The sequence below is a fragment of the Palaemon carinicauda genome, chromosome 3 (genome assembly GCF_036898095.1).
Source record: "Palaemon carinicauda isolate YSFRI2023 chromosome 3, ASM3689809v2, whole genome shotgun sequence".
NCBI lineage: Eukaryota > Metazoa > Arthropoda > Malacostraca > Decapoda > Palaemonidae > Palaemon > Palaemon carinicauda.
In genome coordinates this window covers 179,125,124-179,150,346 of record NC_090727.1, presented here as the reverse complement: position 1 = coordinate 179,150,346, position 25,223 = coordinate 179,125,124, and the positions used below count along the sequence as shown (strand labels likewise).

The 25,223-nt window shown below is 40.7% G+C and overlaps 1 protein-coding gene across 1 annotated transcript in view; it reads right to left on the bottom strand.

Moving 5' to 3' along the window:
- LOC137638802 (chitotriosidase-1-like) overlaps positions 1–25,223 on the bottom strand; it is a 166,672-nt gene that overhangs the window by 60,782 nt on the left and 80,667 nt on the right. Inside the window, exons 5-7 of the mRNA XM_068371182.1 lie at positions 15,157–15,971; positions 14,359–14,540; positions 14,060–14,193 (exon numbers count right to left, since the gene is read on the bottom strand). Coding sequence (XP_068227283.1) covers positions 14,060–14,193; positions 14,359–14,540; positions 15,157–15,462 — 622 coding nt within the window. The 5' untranslated portion in view covers positions 15,463–15,971. The remainder of the gene's footprint in view (positions 1–14,059; positions 14,194–14,358; positions 14,541–15,156; positions 15,972–25,223) is intronic.

Here is a 25,223-nt window from a genome sequence, read left to right as displayed (position 1 = left end):
GCAGGACTTTGACAACGTTCCATGGAGGTGGCTTGACTTCTGACTGAGGGCAAGATTGCTTAAAGTTTCGACGTAGGAGGGACAACTCCTTCAAGTAGGAAATGTTCACTCTGTTCAGTTCAAAGACTAGGCTTAAGGCTGAGCGAAAGCCTTTCACGGCTGCAACTGAATAGAGTTTTTCCTCCCTGAGATACAGTAAAAACACTGGTACACTGCAGTTGATGAGTCCCGGAGGTAACCCGACATGTATAGCAACTGGTGTTGAAAAGCCTTTCCTTTCGAGGAGTTGCTGGATAACCTCCAGGCATGAAGACGCAGCAATGTCACTGTTCAGTGGAAAATCTTCTCGTTTGGTTGTTTGAGTAGATCGGAAAGTAGTGGCTGTTCCCTCGGTGTCTCTGTGAGCAGATGTAAAAGGTCTGGAAACCACTCTGCATGCTGCCATAGCAGAGTTATTCGGATCATCATCAGGTCTTGGGATGCCATGTTTTTGTTCAGAAGCCTCCTTACTAGGCAGAAAGGGAAGACCACATAGACGTCCATGTTATCCCACAGATGTTGGAAGGCGTCCTGCCAGAACACACGTGGGTCCGGTAAGGGGGAGCAGTACACCGGAAGTTTCCGTTTGAGAGACATCGCAAAAAGGTCTATTGTCTACAAACGCCACAAACTCAAAGCTTTGTTGGCTATCTGTTGATTTAAAGACCATTCGGTACAAAATATCTGAGTCCTCCTGCTCAGATTGTCTGCCAGCACGTTCTTTTTGCCGGGGATGAAGTGGGCTGTTAAGGTCATCGAGTTGTCTTTTGCTCCTATGCTAGTTGGCATATGAACTGTGAAACGGTACCTCCTTGTTTGTTTATGTAGGCTACCAATTTAGTATTGTCGCTCATCAGCACTGAGTGGTGTCCTGAAAGGAGCTGATAGAAATGCTTCAGGGCCAGAAAAGAGGATTTCATTTCCAGGAGGTGTATGTGGCACCACCTTTCGGATTCGGACAAAAGCCCAGATGCCGTCAGGTGTAACTGATGAGGCCCCCACCCTTCTTTTGATGCATCCGTGAAGAGTATCAAATCCGGAGGAGGAGAGAGAAGATCTATTCCCTTGAGCAGGTTGGTGTCTAATACCCACTACCTCAGGTCCCTCTTTTGCCCAATTTTCATTGGCACTAGTGTGTCTGGTAGGTCTGTGTGCTGAGACCAAAAGGTCTTCATCTGCAACTGAAGTGAACGAATGCGTAGACGGCCGTAAGCGACCAACTTCTCGAGAGAAGTCAGGTGACCTAACAGATTCTGTGCTGGCAGTTCTTCTTTCACAAGGAAGCCCTGGGCTACCTGTTTCAGTCTCTTTGCTCTGTCCTCGGACGGGAAGACTTTGCCTAGTGTGATTTCGATTCTCATCCCTAGTCATTCCATATCCTGGACCGGTTGCAGATGAGACTTTTTGCTATTTATCAGGATCCCCAGATCCTGACAGAAGGCCAGAAGTTTTTCTCCATGGAGGAGAAGGGTCTCCTTCGAGTCTGCTAGAACTAGCCAATTGTCTAGATATCAAAGAACACGGAGGCCATTATTGTGTGTCTATGTGGACACTAGAGCGAAGACTCTTGTGAACACCTGGGTGCTGTGAACAGCACTTTGAATTGGTATGTCTGATCGTCCATAGTAAAGTGCAGGTACTTCCTTGAGGATGGATGAATTGGGATTTGGAAGTATGCATCTTTCAGGTCCAACGAGATCATGAAGTCGTTTGGTCTGACAACCTGTCTAACCATTTGTGCTGTCTCCATTTTGAATGGAGTTTGAAAGATAAACTCATTTAGGGCTAAGTCTATTATGGGTCTTCAGCCCCCAGACGCCTTTTTTACAAGAAATGAGAGACTGTAAAAGCCTGGGGACCCTCCCGGGACCTCCTGGACACAGCCCTTCTCTCGAATGGGCCTGACTTCGGCCTGTAGGGCCTGGTCATTTGCCGATCCCCTGGCATAGGACCTCGTCACAGTTGGACTTTGAGTCAGTGGAGGGGAAGAGTCTTAATATGGAAGTCGACCAAGGGTTAGCTCCGTAATTCATTCCTCTCTGCCATCTGCTCATAAGACATCCCACAACCGGTGAACTGGTCGGGGGATTGCCCTACCTAGCGTGGATATCATCGCCAGGATTTCTTGCCTTTACCTTTGCATCCACTGGAACAAAAGGATGGCTTTAGGTCTTTCTTCTTTGGGGCATTCTGTTCTTGGCCAGTCTGAGGTTTGGGAGACTGTTGTCTCTTCCTTGGAGGAGCGTGCTGGAAGGAAGGAGAGACAACCCACTGGAGGAGAGTGTCTTGGCTCACCCTCCTCCATCGGTCCGCTACGATTTCAATGGCTTCCAGGTCAAAAAAGGCGGGTCCGTCCATTGGAACGGTGTGCAGCCCCATTGCCTCTCTCTTCAGGATCTGCCTCTGGGATCTCGAGACAACTCCATCGCGTCGCCTCGAGATCCAGTTGACCCATTGGTTCACCACATTTTCCGTCAAGAATTTGAGTGTTCTCGCTCCTGAGAGAAGGAAAGAAAACAGCTTCTCCCTCCTCTTAGGGGTGGAGAAATCCTTGTTCTTGATGAGATACCCAATCGTGCCCAACCAATAATCTAGCCCTGAAGTTGATTGCAGAGCACACTTTGCAACTCCCTTCATGTTAGCAGCACCTGCAGTAGAAAATTAAACAGGGAGAGTTGTCAGTTTCTCTAAAGGTGTCTGAGTCAACGATACAATCACTGGGTCCAGCGTTAAGGGAGGAAAGATCGTCTCCCACTACCATATGTTACTTCCTTTGCATCATGGGAGGAGTAGGAAGTAACCTAGAGTAGTCAAATTGATCCAAAATAGAGGATTCCTCTCCCCTTGTTGATTCCGTTGGTTTAGCATCCTCGGAACAAACTCGGAGAGGGGTATCCTTCGGTCAAGATGAAGGATATTCTCGGTCGTTGATCCTAACTGGCTTCCAGTTCTCCGAGCAAGAGAGCGGGTGAAGATTACAAGATTCTGACTTTCGTGGAGAAGCCAACTCTCTTTCCCTAACCGACCTCGCGGCCGTCACCTGAGTCGCTGCCATCCTCTCCCAGGTTGGATCCATGCTCTTAGGATCCTTAGTCTTAAGGTAATCCTCATACCTTGACACTCTGGAAGGAGGTGGAGGTGGTTGTGGCGCTCTACCTAGACTAGCTCGCCTAGGGTTAGAAAGAGCGCTATATCCCTTTGGAGAATTCAGGGGAATAACAGGAACATTTGCTGCTGCAGCTGGGGGATCATTAGAGATTCCCATTTCTTGTTTAATCTCTTTCATTATGTCTTGAAACCAAGGTCCATCCTTGGCTAACAAGGCACCTCATGAATTAGTCTCCCTGTGATTAGATAGTTCCGATCGCACCGGCCGAGATGGGGGGGAGGGATGGGGAGAATGCCTCAACCCTCCCCTAGATGAGCGCTCGTGCGGTAAACAACCGCAAGGTGAACAATCTTGACAAGAGGTTGGTTGGCGAGGCCAGCCAAGACGCTCGCTCACCTCCACCCTCTCCTCAATCCTAATATAGCAATCGCTTGAGTGCGTAGGAACCTCATTCACTTGACGAGAATCTGGTTTATTTGCTTCCAGCGGATAAGCTCTCCTATCCTTCCTTCTAGAAGGAAAGGCCCGCGATGACCCATGAAGCTTCTCCGCTTTTGGCAAAGGTACAAGATCCTGACAGAGAGCGTCAAGAATCGGAGATCTCTTTTTCACCTGTTCTCCCAAAGGAGAAAGGAGTGGTACTTTTCTTACCCTAAGAGGTGAGGAGAGACAGGGGGCTGAGCGCCTACGCTCCAGCGAGACTGGTAAGATTTCCGTATAGTTACCTGTCTGACCGATCTCGTAAGAAGATGGTCTCGTGAAATGCTGGGTGTTTCGCTGTGCCCTGTAGGCACGATGACGAAGTGAGGGTTGCAGATGTAAACCTCCTCCCTCCTTCGTCATCCAGCTCCAAAAAGCTGTGCTCCGATGGACTTGAGTGTGGTATGGACGAATCCAATACCTTTCAGTGGTATCCTCGTGGAGGAGTCCACTCAAGAGATGATCTTTCCTATTGTAAGCGTACGGAACGATCCTGCCCTCTCTCTCCTGATGGCAGATTGCCTCGCGGATGAGGGAGCTGCCGCTCAGAAGAGAGGGTCGGAGAAGATCTCTCCTCTCGCATACGAGAAGATCGATCGATTCCTCCTTCCGATGTCTCATCACCTGGCGAACAAAGGAGCTACCACTCAGAAGGTTGTGTCGCTTCGTCTTTCCTCGGAAGGTCAGACAGCACAACACTGGAAGGCGAACCTTTCGGTTGTCCAAGTTGTTTCTTCTCCTATCGGGCAAGCCTGGAAATAGGATCAACTCCCTGAACAACCTCTGGAACAAGGCCAGAGCTTGATTCTGAGACCTGAGGGTCTCTGGACAAGTCACTCTGAGGAGTGCTTGTCCTCAACTGCTCTAGTCTTCCAACAAAAGCAGGTGGAACGTCGGGGAGAGCATAAGAAGAAGACTCAGCGCTTGAGTCCGCACACGCACCCAAATGCAGGACCCCCAGTAGCTTCTCATTCCGTCAGACCCAAGCAGGACCACAGTACATGAACTGCGTTGCCTGGAAGTGACTCTGTTACGGACAGCTCTTTCACTGCCTCTCTAGGGGAGACAATGGGAGGAGACCCCGAACAAAGGTTGTCCCAGCGTTACCATGGCGCCACTCGTACTGCACCGTTCCCCAGAGGAAGCCGGTCGGGTGGAGTCAGGATGGGGGAGATCGAGTCGGAGGAGAAAGAAGTCGGGTCTTCTTCCCCCTCGAAGGGGAAGAATCCCTTTTAGACTTCTTCTTCTTCCGCCTACCAAACCTCACCCACTGGGAGGGAGACCACTGCCGACACACGCTACAATGAGACTCCTTCGAACACGAGTGACCTCGGCACGAAGGGTGAAAACTGTGAGGATACGTCTCCTCCGAGGACATGAAGGTGCCTCAACTGCAACCATCACGCCCTGGACAAAGTAGCATGGTCAAACCTCACGGACATGACACCTGAAAAAGAAAAATTAAAAAAAAAATCAGTTCCAGCCACTTTAGGTTAATGGAAGTGAGACAGGTCTGCAATCTACAGAGCTGAAATAAAAAGTGACATTTAGTCACCAGTGCTGGTTAAAGAAGTGGGTAAGCACAACCCCGCTAACTAACGGTGGGTAGTTAAACCGTGTTTAACTTCAGTTTGGCTAGTTCTCAGATTCGCTGAAATAACAATGCTATATTAAAGAGCAGAAGGTTTGCATCTTGCGTCAGGCCAAATATGAATTATCTCCGAATTTATCATTTGTTCCCATACTAACAAAGATTCCATTATTTATGTGGATAACTCACTCTTAGGGGGGGGGGTGGAAGTCCTATAATCTGGCATGGACATTTACCTGGTTTTACCTAGCACAGTATATGACTGTGGTCTAGGGAAAATTTGACACCTCGATAAAAATACATATATAAGAACATTCGGAATTTATATAGGAATAAGTACAAACGTTTTCCATTGTTTCCCTTGCGAGAAACAATGTGGACGTGGAGAGTATATACTGTTTATTTATAACTCATACTAGGCTACACAAAGGAAGTGATAATTACCTGCAGAGGATGAAGCCAGCTTGCAGAGAGATCCATGGTGCTGTACCCCAAGGGAGAGGAAGATGAAGAAATGAAACCCAGACAATCTCTCTTTCATCCCAGTCCTACCCCGGGTAAGCAATGCCTTCAACCAACTGCTACTTGTCCAACAAGAAGCCCAAGGTATTCTTAAACCACTTGTTGAGCAGCCACCACAGAACTGATTTTAAAGGTATCGAGTCTCCTGCGGGTCACGACTTTCAAATAATGGGCTGTGAATGAAGTTTGTCTTCTCCTAACACCCACCACGTCGAGCTAGCGGAGGATCAGGGGCCAAGGCTCCTTCAATACCCTGGCGAATCCATGATGACACGTTATTCTTAGTGATCCTCCTTTTTATTCGGCCAGAACTAAGAAACTAAGATTTTAGACCAGCCGTGTTGCTGCAGTGCATTTAAGATAATACCTCAAACTCCTCACTGGACACAGTAACAATTGATCTGGGTTATTGGTTACAAAACGGAGGCTCACAATATGGAAGAGTCTGAATCTAGGGGCCAGAACCCCCCAATCTTGAGTCTTAGCAATGAACTCAGAGACGAAGTTGAGTGTCACTTCCCCCCATCCCCTTGAATGGGCAATGTCATATGTGAGGTCATGAAGTTCACTGACTCTGCCGAAGCTAAAGCGACCAGGAATGCCGTTTTAAATGTGAGATTTTGGTCAGCTGCATGGCGTAATGTTTTGTAAGGAGGACCTTTTAAGGACCTCAAGACACGAGCCACATTCTAAGTATCAGGCCTGATCTCTGACAGAGAACAAGTGATTTCATAACTCCATATGAGTAGAGAAAGCTCCAACCAAGAGGAGAAATCTACTTTCAGCTTAAAGGTGAGACTCAAGGCTGAGCAATAGCCTTTCACCACCAAAACTGAAAGGAGGTTTTCCTATCGAAGGTAAACGAGAAACTAAGCTATTTTTGGAATAGAGGCATCGAGAGGAAAGATACTCTTTCACAACAAAAACCACAGAATTTTTCCATTTTGCCTGCTACACAGATGCAGGGGACTCATGCAAGAGTCTGGACATTTTCTCTGCACCTTTTCAGGAAAAGCCCTTCTGACAGAGGGGGTGCTGGCTAGTTTCCAGTCGTGAAGTCGAAGGGACTGCACGGTTCTGTAGAAGATATTTGCGTGTGGTTGAGTAGATCTGGTTGTGAAGGGAGTTCTCTTGGAGGATCTACTAGAAGATGAAGAAGGTCTGGGAACCACTTTGCATGATGCCATAGTGGAGCTACAAGGGTCATCATTAGATTTTTGGATGCTCTGGTCTTGCTGAGCAATTTCCTCATCAGACAGAATGGGGGAAAGGCATATACGTCAATGTTGACCCATCGATGTTGAAATGCATCCTGCCATAGAGCCTCAGGGTCCGGGACTGGAAAACAGTATTGTGGAAGCTTGCTGTTTAGAGATGTTGCAAACAGATCAACAGTCAGGGAACCCCACAAAGTCAGGACTTTGTTGGCTATTAGAGGATTCAAAGACCAATTGGAGCCTAATATCTGAGTTGCTTTGCTCAGATTGTCTGTGAGCACATTCCTCTTACCCGGAATGAAGCAAGCCGATATGGACACCTAATGTTCTTCTGTCCATCTGAGGATCTTTACTGCAAGATATCATAGAGGCCGAGAAAAGGTAACACCTTGTTTGTTATGTATGCCACTACCGTGGTGTTGTGAGATCTGAAAGTATTCGTCTTTGAAATCCAGAGTGCACATGAAGTCCTTTGATCAAACTGCCTGAATGACTGTTTCTGCAGTTCCCATTCTGAACTTGGTCTGTTGAACAAACTTGTTCAGAGGGGAGAGATTGATAACTGGTTTCCAGCCTCCAGTAGTCTTTTTCACCAGAAAAACTTAACTGTAAAAGCCTGGAGACCCATCCACAGCCTCTTGGAGAGCGCCCTTCTGCCCTGAGGGCAAGCTTCTTTGTGGATCGCTTTGCATACAAGCTTAGATGTATTGGATTCCGAGTCAGAGGAGATCACCTCGATCATCCAGGGATCAGCCTTGTGATGTTGCAACCTCTGCCAGAGGTCCTACAGGCATCCTCCCACAGATTAAGGGCGAAGAGGGATGCCATTCCTAGTGGGAGTGGCCATGACCTCAGCCACTGTCCTTTGCTCCCTTCTTGCCTCTGAAGGACTTATTCCCTTTCTGTCTCTTGGACTGAAAGGGCCGCTTAGACACCCTAGGATGTCCCGAATATTTGGAAGTTGAGGGATGAAAGAGGGCAGCGTGCTAACTGCGTGAAGACTGGAACGGCCTTCCATAGGACCTAGATGTCATGGCCCTATGGAGGAGAGAATCGTTGGACGATTTCTTCCTTTGATCAGCAGCCCTCTCAATCTCATCTGGAGCGAAAAGAGAAGAACCGTCGAGGGTGGGATTCCTCAAATGGGAGACTTACACCTTCGGCACTTGCTTATGAAATTTCCCAATCACAGTTTCCCTTCTCTTGAGTATCGAATTCGCCAAAAAATTGACGACATGGTGCGGCAAGAACTCAAGAGTACAGGTGCCTGACATCAGGAAAGACTCCAAAGACTTTCTTGATGACTCCTTCGACAGACCTTGGGAATGCACCATGAAGCCCAAGGATCCCAACCATAGATCAAGCCAGGAAGCAGCCTGCATGGCATACTTCACGCCTCTTTCTATGTTGAGAAGCTCAAATGTTGAGAGGGAGGCCCTCAAAGAGGAGAGGGTTTCAATCGAAGGGTCGAGGGACATGGTGGAATGAGGTTCCCCTTCGATCTCATGATACTACTTTGTAAAACAAAAGGAAGTGGCAGAGACTGAGAGGACGAACCTGCCATCATGAAACTGGAAGTTTCAGCTATTTGAGCAATAGGCTTCCTCTTGGTGGCCATCAGGCCTTTAACCAAGGCAAGGCTGCACTGGTCCTAGGGGGCTTCTGGGTCTCAAAGATCTGGTCCAAGACCATCTTCTTAGTCTCCCGAGCTAGAATCCCAAGAGTTGGAAACCCATTGATGGCCCTCATACAAGAGAGGACCAAAAGGTGTGTTCTGATTCACGTCTCTCTTGCTCAGAGTGAAAGCTCAAACTTGCAACTTTGGGAAGATTATCAGGATCTGAATTATAGAGATCATCTACCTCTAGGAGCTTGGGGTGGGTCAGTTTCGTCAACTGGATCTGTGGAGGAGGCTCTTGGGTGTTGGAAGGAGCAGCCTGCGAGGGTTTGGAGACACCATGCCCCGAATCCTTAACTGGAGAAGGCAAAGAAACTGAACGCTGGTCCGGTGGCATTATTTCAATCTCTTTAGGATTGTAGGTGTGGAGGAAGATCTCCTGAGAGAGCCCAATTCCCTACTTCATCTAGGGTGGAGGATCTCAGCATGAGGTGAAGTACCACCTCTCATCCTCCTCCTCATCTTCTTAGTTCTGACCTTCTTCGCCTTCACTAGAGTACAGGGAGGGTCGGACATATAAGCTTCAGAAAATAGAGACACTATGGCACAGGATTGGGGTGGAGAAGATCCATGTGTCCTGTCCGACAATGGCCTCCTTCTAGGGTTGACACTCCTATGAGACGAGCTCCAAGAAAATTCCAATGGGATCCTAGGAGTAGCTCCGACAGGAGCAGATGACGACTGTGGTGGCTGGGGAGCCTCACCCAAGGACTGTTGCAGGGTGGTGAGAAAGGTGCTAACCCATGCAGGAAGTTCAGCATCCTTAGGCAAGTCCTTGGGTTCCCTTGGAATTCTAGGGGGAGAACATCTCCTAGAGAGAGTCCTAGAGGGAGGTCTCTCTGATGTAGGGGAGATCCTCTGATGGATGAGGAGGAGGGTTCGGGCTAATGGGAACATTAACAAACTTGTTCAGAGGCTCCTTGAACCCTTCTGGGAAGAGTATAGGCCATCTGCTAGAGGTGGTAGAAGAGGGAGGCTGAGATGGAGGGGTTGGCAGCGCATTTGCTCATGATTCTGAATCCTCTGCTCGCGAATTCCTCGCGGAAATCAGCGATTTATGCGTAAACTCGCGTAATTCGAGAGCAAACGTGCTCCCAAAAGGAGCACTAGGAGCTGATCCAGTAGGTAGAAGCCTGGAGTCTTCTTGCTGCTGTGAAGGGACCTCTACGCCGGACGATGTCGGCAGCCGTGCGCGGACAGAGTGTCGAAAGACAAAGTGTCGAATGGACAAAATGTCGAACAGACAAAGTGTCGAACAGACAATGTGTCGAACAGACAATGTGTCGAAATTATAAAAATGATAAATGATAAAATATAAATGATAAAAAGAGAGAGAATACAGTATCCATTTAACTAACGACCTAATTAACCTTTGACTATATAATAATGTTTACATTGGTATATCCTTACATATAACTATATAACAATGTTTACAATGATATATCCTTGCATATAACAATTCTTACATTGTTATATTCTTACATCCATATTCTAGAGAGAGATAGAGAGAATATATATACGGTATTCAGTCTGTGACAGATTTCTCACCAGTTAACTTCCTTCGAGATTCAAGTTTCAATTTAAATTTCTATTCTACCTAACCTATAATAATGGAAATAATCAAGACTCAAATGGGTGGAAAGAAACTGCTACACGAAGGTTATGCATACGTGATAGATAAAGTGGTTAATGAAAGAATATATTGGAAATATGAAAAACGAAACTTGTAACAGCAGAGCAATAACTCAAGGTGAAACAATTTCCAAAACTACTGAGCATTCACACCAGCAAGACAGTTCTCAGATTGATGCTATAAAAGTTATAGATAAGATAAAAATTCATTCCAAACATTCCGAAGAAATTCCATCTTCTATAATAAATCAGTGCACAAACGATGTTCCAGTCTCCATAGTTGGAAAGCTTCCAAGAAAGGAATCTCTTGCTCGAACAATTAGGAGAGTTCGAAATTCAACTTTTAGCGGTGAAAACTTAACTGTAACAACGAGGGGAGAGCCATTCTTATTATTTGATGAAAATGGCGTAAACATATATTCAACAACCCAGAATCTCAACACTTTGAGCTCCAATAGAAGATGGTTCTGTGACGGAACTTTCAAGTCGGCCCCTAATGGAAATCAACTATATACCATTCATGGTCTTATTGATCAAAACATGACTTTACCCTTAATGTACTGCATTACCGAAAACAAAGATGAGACTACTTATTCCATTATTTTTGAGTTTTTGTCTGCTAAGCAACTAAATCCTATTTCCATTACCGCTGATTTTGAACGCTCGGCCATCAACCAAATGAGAATTATTTTCCCGGAGTCCACAATTCATGAATACTTCTTTCACTTCGGGCAGTGTTTGTGGAGAAAAATCCAAGCCCTAGGATTGCAGACATGATATAACGAGCGTAATGATGCTTTTATTATAAAGCAAATTCAGGCCCTCGCATTTGTTCCCCCCTGTGATGTTTGTGCTCTGTTCAATAAGTTAATTGAGTCTTTTGATGATGAAACCGATGAAACATTAGGAGAATTTTTACAATATTTTGAAGCTACATGGCTTGGAATCGTCCAGAGGGGAAGAAGAAAAAAGCCATTATATGAAATTGCTTGTGGTCAGTTCACGAGAGAGTTCCAAAAGATTTGCCTAGGACCAATAACTCCGATGAAGGGTGGCATAATGCTTTTCATAGAAGAGTGAAGATTTGCCACCCAACAGAGGACAAACTTTTACGAAACCTTCGTATGGAGCAGGCCAGCACTGAAATGATATGATTCTAGGACAAATTCAACAAGGCCGTGATGTAAAAAGAAAATACAAGAAATATGCTCTCCTTAACCTATGTATTTTTGATACATATGACGTCAATGATGGGTTACAATATCTTCGAGCCATCGCTCAAAATCTTTAAATAAATATTGCTACAAGTTTTTTTAATACATTAATACATTTGTATTTTCATATTTTATGTCTTCTCATAAATAAATTTTTATTGCTTATATTGATGTATGATGTATATTTACGATCCTATATCCATTTTATTTTTCCAAAAGCGCTGAATGACCTTGTAATCCCAGTGCTTGGCGTAAGCCTAAATTGAATAATCAACTCAAAAAACATTTATAACTCCTTGTAACCCTCTATCTTCTGGATGACCTTGAAGTCCCATTGCTTGACGTAAGCCTAAAATCATTAATCAAATCCAATCTATCAATCTCTCTTTTTAACTTTTGTCCATTCTACACTTTGTCCAATCGACACTTTGTCCATTCTACACTTTGTCCATTCGACCCTCTGTCCTTCGACACTCTGCCTTTCGACACTCTGTCCTAATACCGTCGGCAGCATGGGCTTCTGAGTAGGGGTAACCTTGAACGTTGGTGAATGTGTCACCACAGGATGCGAGCATTACGTATGAACGCTTTGCTAAGAGAGGCTTAGCAGGACACTTGTCTAAGGAACAGTTAGTTTCAAGATCAGGGTCGCTCCAGGGTAGTTTGGAAGATTGGCGGACTGAGGAGCGATGCGCTGATGGACTGCACGAACGCTTAAATCTGCCTCTGGACGAGGAATGTCTGGACCTTTATCATGAATGCACAGTGCTCGATCGTGAACAAACTGTTTGTGATCAGGAGCATTTAGCTCTCTCTCGATCGAGAACGGCGAGAACGTCGTGTGTGGCTAGCTCGTAAACACGAACGTTGGCATTGAGAGGGTGAGCATCGCTCTCGTGCTTAGCCTTCTTCTTCCTGCACCGACTAAATTCCTCCCATTGGGAGGCAGGCCAATCCAAACACACTTCACAGGGTGAACCCTGCTCACAATGATGGCATGGACACAATGGACACAGAGAGTGCGGGTCGGGCTCAAACGATGACATGGAGGTACCGTATGCAACACCCTTGCGCCTAGGACTCTTTCGCATGGAGGCGATCGGAAGAGAGAGTAATCACACCTGAACAGAAATAGAACAATAAAAAAGTCCAATGGCTACCTAGAGAGAGAAAGGAGAGGTCCGATCTCTACCGAGCCCAAGGTAAAAGTGAAGTACCTCACAGCTGTGTGAGTATATGCAGAGGTGACAGGGTACCACCCAGCCAGCCCCCACTGACCCGCTCAATCGGTTCGGCAGGGTTGCCACCTCACACTTTTAGTCTAATGGCTACTCTCCAGCTTCACTGAAAGATATCCACATAGATAACGGAAGGTTTGTTAGTTTGGGAACAAAGGATATGGTTTATTGGTAGACTCAAGAGCTTAAAAGATACATCTGACAGTTTTCCTTTAAAAGCATTGATCATAACAAAATTTGTATTCACTTGATTTGGAATCACATTGGCCAGTGTAATAAAGATGATCATATTATTGTGATGTATAATAATTGTAATTTTTGGTGTGCAGTGTCACAGTGACCGTTGCAGTCATGTATTGAATTTAGTATAAAGTAAATTAGATAAAAACTGTAGAATAGGACTTTTATTGATTTGTTCTGTAAATGTATATGATTTTGAGTGGGTGTATAAATAGTATGAATATCATAAATTAATGAAATATAGTTTTCCATTCTGGTCAATGGATTATGGCAAATCACTTACATAGTTATGAAATGTAAGAATGACAGAAAGATTACCTACATAGGAAGAGAAGAACATCAATACTTCTGTTTTTTTAACAGAATTAAGGATGGCAGGATTTGAGAACAATGAATGACTTTGAAAGTACGAAAGGTGAGACAAGAAAACAGACCAGGAAAGTGCTACTTAAAATGAGAGAAGGAGATGTTTGATTGGAATCCAGAAACATCCAAGAAGATAGACATAAGCGGTGCATTTTGTATAAAGTGGTACATAGGTTGCTGTAATGAAAAAGTAGTTTTTACTAATATGAACAAGAAAAACTCAAACCCAAGATGAGATAATTATGGTAGTGAAATTTAAAAGCCTATCAAAAGCTTTGGTTTCATTTACCTTCCAAAGCTCAAACAATACTTTGATTTCATTTCTTTGCCATATACTGTACTGCTTTCTATAGGAACATATTGGATAATTTTTGCCATTCTTGAATATAAACCTCTATTCCTTATTCTCGCACAATATCAAATCTCATTTTTCTTTGTAACTATAAACAAATCTAAAGAAATATATCATACAATCTAGACTCTATTAACATGCCGTGCTCATTTACTGAAAGATAACCTCCGATCATATCAAATTTTCTATTATTAACATTAATTACACATCCCCTCCCAAACACACACAAATCACACATTCGTGTGTATTCCACAAAATGAGAAAGTACCGACAAGAAATACTTCCTTGGAATTTTTTGTTATACTTCACCCGATAGATGATTACTTTAAAGTACAAGGGACTGAGATCTTTAGCAAAACTAAAACTTATAACAGCACATACATTGTGAACAGCATGACGACTGAAGAGTATTGGGCTGCTCTTTGGGAACTGGTCCTTGCATAACTCGACTTTCTGTAGTTCCACAATTTCTTGAGGTGTGTAGTTCGGACCACATTGCTTTGAGTAAGGGATAACTAGAATAGGAAAATTTACATATCAAATTCTAGACTTCATGAACATACTTTTGAACTTATAAATTATTCACTGTAGTCTTGAGAGTGATATCAGTGAAAATGAATGCAATTATAAATGAAGCATAAAAAAAAGAATATTAAAACCATTATTAGTAAAACACAGACCTTTCATTTGAACAACTTTTATTGAAGTCTGTCAAATCAATAGCCCAAACCATGGTTCCTCCAAGACCCTCAGACTTGACATACTGAGCTTTGATACGAACCATATCCACATCATCATAACCGACCCACTGATTGGACTGATCCACACTGTAAGCATATGGACCTCTTACTCCAGTGCTGTCCTGAAATTTGGAAATCACATACAGCATGGAGTTTTGGCTAAAATACCTTGTAAACAAAGTGCATCCAATATTAAAAAATAAGAATAAACTAATATATTTCTAGCTCTTTCACATTTGGTAATGAAAGGCTAAAAGGCATATGGTTAATTATTACTAGTATATAAAGTCCTTCATTACTTCAATATTATAATATATGGCAAAGTTAACTGAAAATAATTATTTCAAAACAAACCAACACAAAATATGGTATTCATAAATTATTTATAAACAGCTTACTTTCTACCATTATTTTTTCTTAGATGTAAAAACATTAGAAAAATTCTCTTAAAACCATTAATATGAAACAGTATATGGAAAGCCCAATTTTATATCTCTTGGAATGTATTCTTAGCTATGGAAACTGGCAATACAGTTAACATATGTCAAGACCTCACAAAACCATAACACATCTGGTTTCTAAATATACGTAAAATCAATAACTAAATGAGAACTATCTTGCAATTATTTTATATATTTTTTGTAGAGTATCTTATAAATATCTTACATAATATTGTACAGGTAGGATTTGCAAACTTAATATGTATTTCTAAAGCATGAAATCCCAAAACTAACCTACCTTGCTAACATTCCAGCCATTGTTGATGTATGTACATATTTCTAGGTAACTAAGGTAACCTACTACTCCTGTTATGGAACCTGCTTCTCCTCCTCCAGAAGCTGGTGCTGGTGGGGTCTTCTGTGAGGTGCTTAAGGTGAAGCTACGTCCATAAAGAGGTACCCCTAAAACAAGTTTCCCAGCAGAAGCACCACTTGCTATCCACTTCTTTACAGTAGAGTCTGCATCAAAATTCCCAGTATCATTATACAGTTTTGAATGGTGGTCTGCATTGCTCTCCCATGAACCATGAAAATCATAAGTCATTAGATGAATATAATCTAAATACTGACTAAGTGTTGGAATATCATATGAAGAATTAGCCTTTGCTTCAGAGGCTCTCACTGCAGCAGTAAGTAACAACCCTTCTGGTTCAAAAGCTGTTTTCAGTTCTTTCACAAACAGGCTAAAGTTGGCTTTGTCTCCTGAGCTTGGATATTCCCAATCAAGATCTAACCCATCAAATTTATAGTTCTTTAAAAATGGAATCACATGGTTTATGAAGTTTTGTCTGTTAGTTGCAGACGACACAAGAGTTGAATACTTGGAGGAAGAATTAGAATCAGTCCACCCTCAAATGGCTAAAGTAGTTTTGATTCCAGGCTTACAGTTCTTTAGGTTAGTGAAATTATTGTAATTATTCAGACCACTTGGCAGGTCTAACGATGAATTCTGTGCTTTGATGGTGAGTGAGTTTGCATCCAGAACAGCAAATGCATACACAAGGTGCGTGCACACATTCAGATCTATGTCGCACACAGTATATTTGGCAGCTCCTGGAGAAAAAGTCAATAAACAATCAAGAAATACTATTGAAAAATACAATATACTGTACATGTATTATTCAAACAAAAATCAATATTGATCCTCTTATACTTAATGAGTAACTTTCCACAAGATAACAAATTTGTAATTCTCTGTTTTAATACAGTATGCTGTAATTAGAGAAAATGTGAATTATTAGTTTATTTTACTTTCTAAATATGACATTTTTAAAATAATTTGCATTTCTTCCTAACTAATATAAACCTGTAATGATTTATATACCTATATATATATATATATATATATATATATATATATATATATATATATATATATATATATATATATATACTGTATATATATATATATATATATATATATGTATGTATATATGGATATATATATATATATATATATATATATATATATATATATATATATATATATATATATATATATATATGTGTGTGTGTGTGTATGTGTGTGTGTGTGTGTAATATATGTAAAATTACATGTTTAAATACATGACCTAAGAGGTCAATATGGAAGTAGGAGCGAGTGTTAGAAATGCCAGAGTCATGTCATAACCAGGATGCGAATGCCAAACCTCAGCAATGTAACATTTTTATGAAGAATAAACACAAATACGAACCGTGAGAAAGAGTTGTGTCGCACCGGATGCAGGTGTCTTCCTCTATTAATGTTTAGTTTACATTATGTGTTTAAATGCTGAGATAACTGACTATACAATATCTGTAATATTGATATTTTAGCCAGTTCTTATTAAGTTGTCATACGGAATGGTCATCTGACCAAACCATCTATACTCCTGTGATGGAGATGTTAATAACTGTTTTAAAGGAATAAACTCTTTTAAAGTTAACTTACCTAGACTTACTTGAAGATGTAACCTACCAAGTCTAATATTACAACACATTGAAGATGACATTTGGTGGGAACCCGAATGTGTGTTAATAATAGTATCACACCAACAATTGGTGGCAGCAAATAAAACTCTAAGAACCAGAGAAATATCTTCAAGAAATCAACAGTAATGAATTTACAATTTTGACGATGTATCTACGTCCACCGAAGAAATGAATACATTGAATACCAACAAATAAATGTTATACAAACTGAGGAACTGGATCTTCAATCAACATCCTAAGGAAACCAAGGACTGACATTCAATGTTTGCTAAACATTCGAGAGTCATATCCAAAAAGCACTACATTCAACGGAAATCGGACCGAAAACATTCACCCAAACATCAATAAGAAGAAACAATCCAGTGAGAGAGAGAGGAAATGAGGACATCACCCTTCGCCCATATAAACCGAAGCTAAGTACATTTCTTCATTCATTTCAGTTTTATTCAATGAAGTGTAGTTATCACGAGTCAATCGTCCATTATTGCTGGGGTGAGTTGTTTGTTAATCTTAATTTTTCCTTTCATTAAAGGAAACTGTATTCAACTTCGAATTCTCGTTGAGAATTTTTTTTTCTCTCTGTGCTAATTCCGTTTTCTTTCAGAAGTTCTATGGAAATATTTTTATATTTGTATCATTGTATTGGGGGATTGTGTTATGATCTTTGTTTGAATAGTATTTATGCATTTACGCAGTGGACGTCTGTATTCGTATAGAGATTTTGATAGAATTGCAAGGAATCGAAGAGATAAAGTTAAAGTCAAAATGACACCTACTGTCAACCCAGGTAACCCCACCCCTGGCCCGAGTAAACCCATCCTGGCTCCCATTGTTACCTTATTTAATGCCCAATCAGCTATCCTTCATTTTCAAGGTCGGGTCAACGGCTTCTTACCTCAGAATGTTGAGTCGTGGATTTTTTCCGTCGACGCCCATTTAAATGTTAAACAAATGATAGAAACATTTGTACAATTACAAGAAGCTAAAAGTTTTATAGACTTTTCTAAAGGAGATGCGAGTGCGTATCTTAGGGGAGTTTCGTTTCAAGAAGCAGTTACATGGGATGATTTCAAAGTTAGGCTACGTGCGGTCTATGGCGGTGAGGAAGCCTTGGATGTAGTTTTAACATTAAAGAATACACTTAATCAAGCCACTATGACTCGGCTTAATGTTATTGAGAGAGCAGCTCTCATTGCCGATAGGCTAAACGAGTATCAAGATATTTTAGGTAATTCCACTTGGGTTACTAGAGATAACATCTCCGTGAAAGATTTCTTACGATTAATGTATTTAACTTGCATGACACTTATGTTGCCAGAAGCTTTAGTGCGGTGTTTTGATAAAAAGTTAACGCCAGCAAGTACTGAATTGGACGTATATAAACAGATAAAGAAACACATGTGTAAGTGTGCTGATCTTGATCCCTTGTTTACACAGGCTTTTTGCAAAAAATGAAACAAAGCCACAACAAGTAAACGTAGTTAATAATAATCAAGTCGCGGGAATGACGTGTTATAATTGCAAACGTCAAGGTCACTTGATTGCAGACTGCAAAACGAGATTCTGTTCGTTACATGATAGTTATACTCATTCATATCGTCAGTGCTACTTGCGTAAGACACAACAGAATCCTAGAAATACACAGTCAAATCCACAGGCAGTTTCATATGGAAATAAAAAGAAAAATCCTCAGTTCAATAAGAAGAAACAGCCAAACGTCAATGTAGTTCAAAATCAGAAACAAACAAATAGTACTTCAAATAACGCTGATCCTGGCCCGTCAAACCAGAACTCGCAAGGTCAGACAAATTTTCAGAATGTGCAGAGCAAAGCAAATACCACATAATTTACTCCAGTGGGGAAGAGAGTGATGTTGGGTCAAGGTCATTCATATCAACATCAGTAGTATTGAATAATCCATTTAATGTTTTACCAGATCATTGTGAGGCAATAGATTTTCCTCTGAAACACACGGCCGAATTAAATAAATCAGTGCATGCTCCCGTAGATTTGCAACGAATTCATACAATAATAAGCCAAAATGAGTTACGAGCAACATTATATGCTGTAAATTTAGAACACAGATCATTTACATTATTTTTTGACTCTGGTAGTCCACGTAATATTATGAATTTGAGGACATCATTTGTTGTTTTCGAACTTCCCTATAGAGAAGTCCGGAGTAAGGCTCTCGGGTATAAGAAATAATGAATTAAATGTAATAGGCGTAACTCATGTTCAGTTCAAGGTCGGTAAGCGCACGTTTGCCGATACATTTGTTGTTGTACAAAACATTGATATGTATCCAACTGTAATTATAGGATACCCGTCTATGGGCAATCAAAACATTATCTTAGCCCTTGCCAAGCACGGCGTGTATATCAAAGGAAAATTCTATAAGTCTTCTAATACCTTAAAATCAGTTTTGGATAAAAAGGAGACGACAAATAAAACAGTGACGTACGTTGAAGAACCAATAACTTGTCTCACTAATAAAAAAGTAATATATGTATATGCGAACCAACAGAATTCTCGTTCACCCGTAATATCATCTTGCACGCAATCTATGGAGCCGAACATACCTTCTAATTTAATAAGGCAAATAAAGAAAACGTTACTAGGATCTGAAATATTAATCCTTTCTGACACTTTAAAAACTAACGGATTATCCGTCACACAAGCCATTTACACAGTAGACTCACATCAACAATGTAATATTGAAGTTTGTAATCATTTAAATACCACTTTAGTAATTCACAAAAATCAACATATCTTGGATGTAGAAGTTTATAAACATCGTATTCTTACCGTTGCTGAAATCAATCACGCTCAATCAGTTGCGGATGAATCCCTTTTGCAATCTATTAAAAATAAAATCAATAAAGACATTCAAGAAGAAGAAATTCAGCAGAAATTTTTTGGACTTTTAACCGAGTATCATGATGTTTTTTTCCACTACGGATGGATCCTTAGGAAATACAGATGTGATCGAGCATCAAATAAGGTTAAAGGACAATCAGAAAATTATCTATGTACCCTCGTACAGACTCCCTATGAAATTCCAGAATGAAATAAATGATGAAGTAGGTAAAATGCTAGAAGAAGGAGTCATTAGGAAATCGAACACCCCTTATCATTTTCCATTAATAGTTTTACCGAAAAAAGATCGAACATGACGTATGTGCGTAGATTTCCGTCGCCTGAATGAGGAAACGATCCCTGATCGATTCCCAGTGCTATATACTGACGATATTTTATCTTTGTTAGGTCAGAATAAATATTTTACCAGTTTGGACTTACTTAAAGGCTTTCACCAGATATCATTAGAAGAAAATAGTATCTCATACACAGCCTTCAGCACAGCCAGGGGACATTATGAAATTTTACGGATGCCTTTTGGTTTACGGTGTGCTCCCATAACATTTACAAGAATGATTAACATAGTGTTTGGAGACTTGCTAGGGGATATATTGCACACCTATATGGACGCCCTTGTAATCTTTTCCAATACCTTAGAAGAACATCTACGTAAATTAGAACTAATACTACAGAGACTAAGACAACATAACTTAAGGGTAAAGATTAGTAAGTGTGAATTTTTCAAAACAGAATTAGTCTATTTGGGTTTAACGGTGTCAAGCCAAGGTCTTAAAGTAGTCCATGATAAGGTGTCGGCTATACGTAACTTTCCGATACCTACTAATGTCAAGGGAATACAGCAATTTCTGGGGTGTAGTGGATATTACAGGCGTTTTATACGCAATTATTCAATAATAGCCGCTCCCCTAACTGATCTTACGAAGAAGGGCGTAGATTTCATATGGTCTGAGCAGCATCAACAGGCGTTTAATACCTTGAAAGATGAACTGTGTAGTTCTCCTATCTTAAACTTTCCTGACTTCGGTAAGGAATTCTTCATTGCAACAGACGCCTCAGACTTAGGAGTAGGTGGGGTATTGCTTCAGCAATATGAAAAACAATTTTTCCCGATAGCTTTTTATTCTCAAAAACTGAGAACTTCCGAAAGTAAGTATGCAGTAATAGACAAGGAAGGGCTAGCTATTGTTAATTCACTAGTGCATTTTAAGTTCATAATATACGGTTATCCCGTTAAGGTTCTTACTGATCATAAACCACTAACCGACTTCTTTAAAGGCTTCAGTCACAGCCCCAAATGAACTCGGTGGCATTTGATCATTCAAGACTTTGGCGCGAGAATCGGGTATTTACCAGGGAAAGCAAATATCATTGATGATGCATTATCACGCAACCCAATGTCATCTTGTACGGAGCCTTTAGCTGAATTAATAGATATATCAACATCCATGCCTATTGTTAAAACTATATCTGAAAAAGAAGATCTGGGCTGGAGTGCTGAATTATTACAGACTGAGCAAAGAAAAGATCAGATATTAGAAAAAATGATAAATGCTTTGGAAGGCAATCGTAAGGAAAAGGAATATATAAAGTATACGCAGCAGAATTATATAATCAAAGACAATATTCTGTGTAGATCCGTGACAAGGAAAACCCGCAATACACCACATGTGACTAACGACCAGGTAGGGGGTACCAATCTCACTTATATCCACTGTCCTAAATTGATTGCATGCAAACCCATTGCATGGACACCCGGGGTTCTCATTAATGTCACAGAAAGCCAAATCATTGTTTTATTGGCATACGATGCTTACAGATATAAAAAAACACATAGCTAATTGTCGCACTTGTCAGGAAAACAAAGGGCACACGAAAACACCTGTCAGGCTAGGGGCTTATCCCATGCCCAATCAACCCTTTGAAAGGATACATTTAGATTTATTAACAGGATTTTACGAGGCAGACAGAGGAAATAAGCACCTCTTAGCAATTGTAGATGCTTTGACTCGATATACAGAACTAATAGCGCTTAAAACTAAAACTGCAATTGAATGCGTTGGGAAGTTTTACGAGTGTTACATTTGTAAACATAGAATTCCACACATGATAATCTCAGACTCGGGTGGAGAATTTAATAATCACTTTCTTACCTCATTGTGTGAATTGATTAGCATAAAGAAAATCAATACTATGATCTATCACCCAGAGTCAAATGGGGTAGTGGAAAGAGCGAATAGGAAGGTTTTAAATATATTAAGAGTAACACTAGGGGGATCAGACCCCAACTGGGATATTGCAATACCTGCGGTACTGAGTACTCTGAATCATTCATATCATATATCAATTAAAATGTCACCGCACGAGGCATTGTATGGTACCCCAGTTAGAACGCCTTTCCATATATTAACGCCTACAACTAATTTATCAAATCCTTTAAAAGAATATATAAATGCAAACAAAAGTGGTTTTGATATCCTTCAAAAGAATTTAGAAGAATCACAAATCATAATGAAAAGGAATCATGATAAAATAGGTGAAGCCAACTAAAATATATACCGTGGGTGATAATGTATAACAAAACTCAAAGTATGATTGTAAGTAGGTCAAGGACGGTGGCTCCTCAACATCTGGATCTCAGTATTGATAATGTTTCTTTAAATATGTATGACTCTTTCAAAATTTTAGGTGTGATTCTCGACAGTAAATTTACTTTTGAGAAACATATAAGGTCTGTGTCTTCTTCAGTTGCACAAAGAATAGGCTTATTGAGAAAGTCTTTCAAGATTTTCGATGATCAATCTATTCTGAAGAAGTGTTTTAATTCTTTCATTCTACCTTGTTTTGAGTATTGATCTCCTGTCTGGTGTTCAGCTGCTGATTCTCATCTTAATTTGTTGGACAGAAACTTACGGTCTATTAAATTTCTTATTCCTGATCTAGATATTAATCTCTGGCACCGCCGTTCAATTAGTTCATTATGCATGTTGCATAAGATTTTTCATAACTCTGACCATCCTTTACATTCAGATCTCCCAGGACAATTCTATCCTGTTCGTAATACTAGGCAGGCAGTTAATTCTAATAGCCAGGCCTTCTCCATCACGAGGCTCAATACTACGCAGTACTCTAGAAGTTTTATTCCAGCTGTGACCAAGTTGTGGAATGATCTTCCTAATCGGGTGGTTGAATCAGTAGAACTTTATGACATATTTGTTTTTGTTGTTGTTAATAGTTTATATATGACATGTCTGTTTTGACATTGTTACTTATTTTAGAATGATTTATTGTTAATTTGTTCTCTTCATTTATTTATTTCCTTATTTCCTTTCCTCACTGGGCTATTTTTCCCTGCTGGAGCCCCTGGGCTTATAGCATCTTGCTTTTCCAACTAGGGTTGTAGCTTGGATAGTAATAATAATAATAATAATACAGGTAAATGTACGTAAAGGACTTAATTATAAACTAACACCTAAGTTTGAAGGCCCATTTAGCATTTTGGAAACGTTGACGGCCAATAGGTTTAGAGTTCAAAACGTATCCCAACCCACTGATGAGAGAATCGTACCATTGGCTCACATAAGAAATTAAAATAAGAGGGAAAGAAGTGAGGGAAAAATTTCACTTTTTTTATTTTTGTGAACCTTATATGTTAAAATTTTTTTCTTCTTAATACAGGAGTAATTACATATATTTTTCTCGTTACAGGTTTCCAAGATGAAGTTTTTATTGTTAGGAGTGATATTGTTCACTCAGACATTTTTCTCGTGTGGGAAGAGCTCCAAAACTAAAAGTATAGATTTTAAATATGGCACTATAGTAGAAAGACAAGAAGACATTTTTATTACATCAAGTAACGTAGTTGTTGAAGTACGCATGCAGGCAATTTTTCTCCCAGAGAATGACGTCACTAGCTTAAAGAGCGCCATTTCAAGGTTTGCTGTTTCATTAAATGAAATGCATAGAAGACCCTTTCCTTTTAATACAGAGAGTTCGCTTGCATCGACACTAAAAGTTGCTGAGATGCTATCCGACGACTTGCAAAATAAGACTTACGAGGCAGAATCTTTGGCTCGTGACCTTTTGATGTGGACAGTAAGACACGATGGCCTTGAAAAACGTAACCCGTTTATTTTTGCTGCGCTAAACATCTTTGGTTCTATTGCAAGTTTAGGCTTAGGGATTTCCAATCGTCTTAAGATTAGTAATCAAAATAAGAAAATTGAGTTTTTGACTCATGAAAATGAATTGATTTTGTCAGAACTAAGGAATCAGTTAGCTCCAATCAATCAAATTATGAGTTTGGTGAACGAACATTCTAGTAATATCAGTCAGATTATGGGAGTACAAGATTTGTTGGCAACGTTAACGTATTATGATTCAAAAATAGATTATGTACATAATAGAATTGCACATTTCATTGAGAAATCAAAAGACTATGTGGAAGCTATCACGTTAGCGACTAAAGGTGTACTGTCACCGCATTTGTTGCCGATAAGAGACTTAACGTTAAATGTGGAGAACGGACCGGAGAAATTAGGTTATGTTCCTTTGTTAGACGCACGTAGGTTAGAATTTTATTACAGCCTAATTACAGTAAGCGTTGAAAATCCCAGGATTATGATTACAATTCCCTTTGATTCTTCCGATGCCCGGCAATCTTGCAGGATATCACCATTTCCGACTTTCACGACGAATCACTCAAATCCAGTAATATCCAGTTTGACAGGACACGTATTGATTTCCCCTGACAAGGAAACATATACGGTCATTAAAGACTTAAATCAATTAACTCACTATTCAGATGCAATGAATAAAAAAATATGTACCGCTGACTCCTTTGAATTCCATAAAAACTCAATGGATTCATGCGAGTTATGTATAGTGCTAGACAGTGCTCTCTCCCATACACATGAAAATTGTCTGAAAAAGCTTTATCCCTTTGACGATAATAAGTTCAATTGCAGACTGAACAACGGCTCGTGGATACGATACGACAAAGCCGGCTTCAATGTATCATGCCCGGACGCATCCACGTCCTATTCCCAAATCTTCGTTGCAGCAGATGGTTGTATCGGTACGTCCCCGAATTACATGGTCCATGGAATCAAGACTATCATCAGAGAACGGGCCTACTTCGCGACCTTCACGTTGTCGACTACAATTCCATCTTTACCTCTCCCTTACAATGCATGTATGACTAAGTGGTTGATGAAATTAACCAAGATGGACCACCCGACACCGACTTATGCAGACCTTCATTTCTACGTGTTACTAGCAGCAATCAGCGTCACGGTGATGATATTTATCGCCGTTAACATCTTTGTTTGGCGTAGGTTAAGGAAAAATAAGATGGAGCTCAAACAGAACGTTTTGTCATGTCCAGACAAAACTCCTTATTTAATTCAATTTAAAGCCGTTTGAAACTGGCCCCTTCATTCGCTCAAAGGAGTAAAA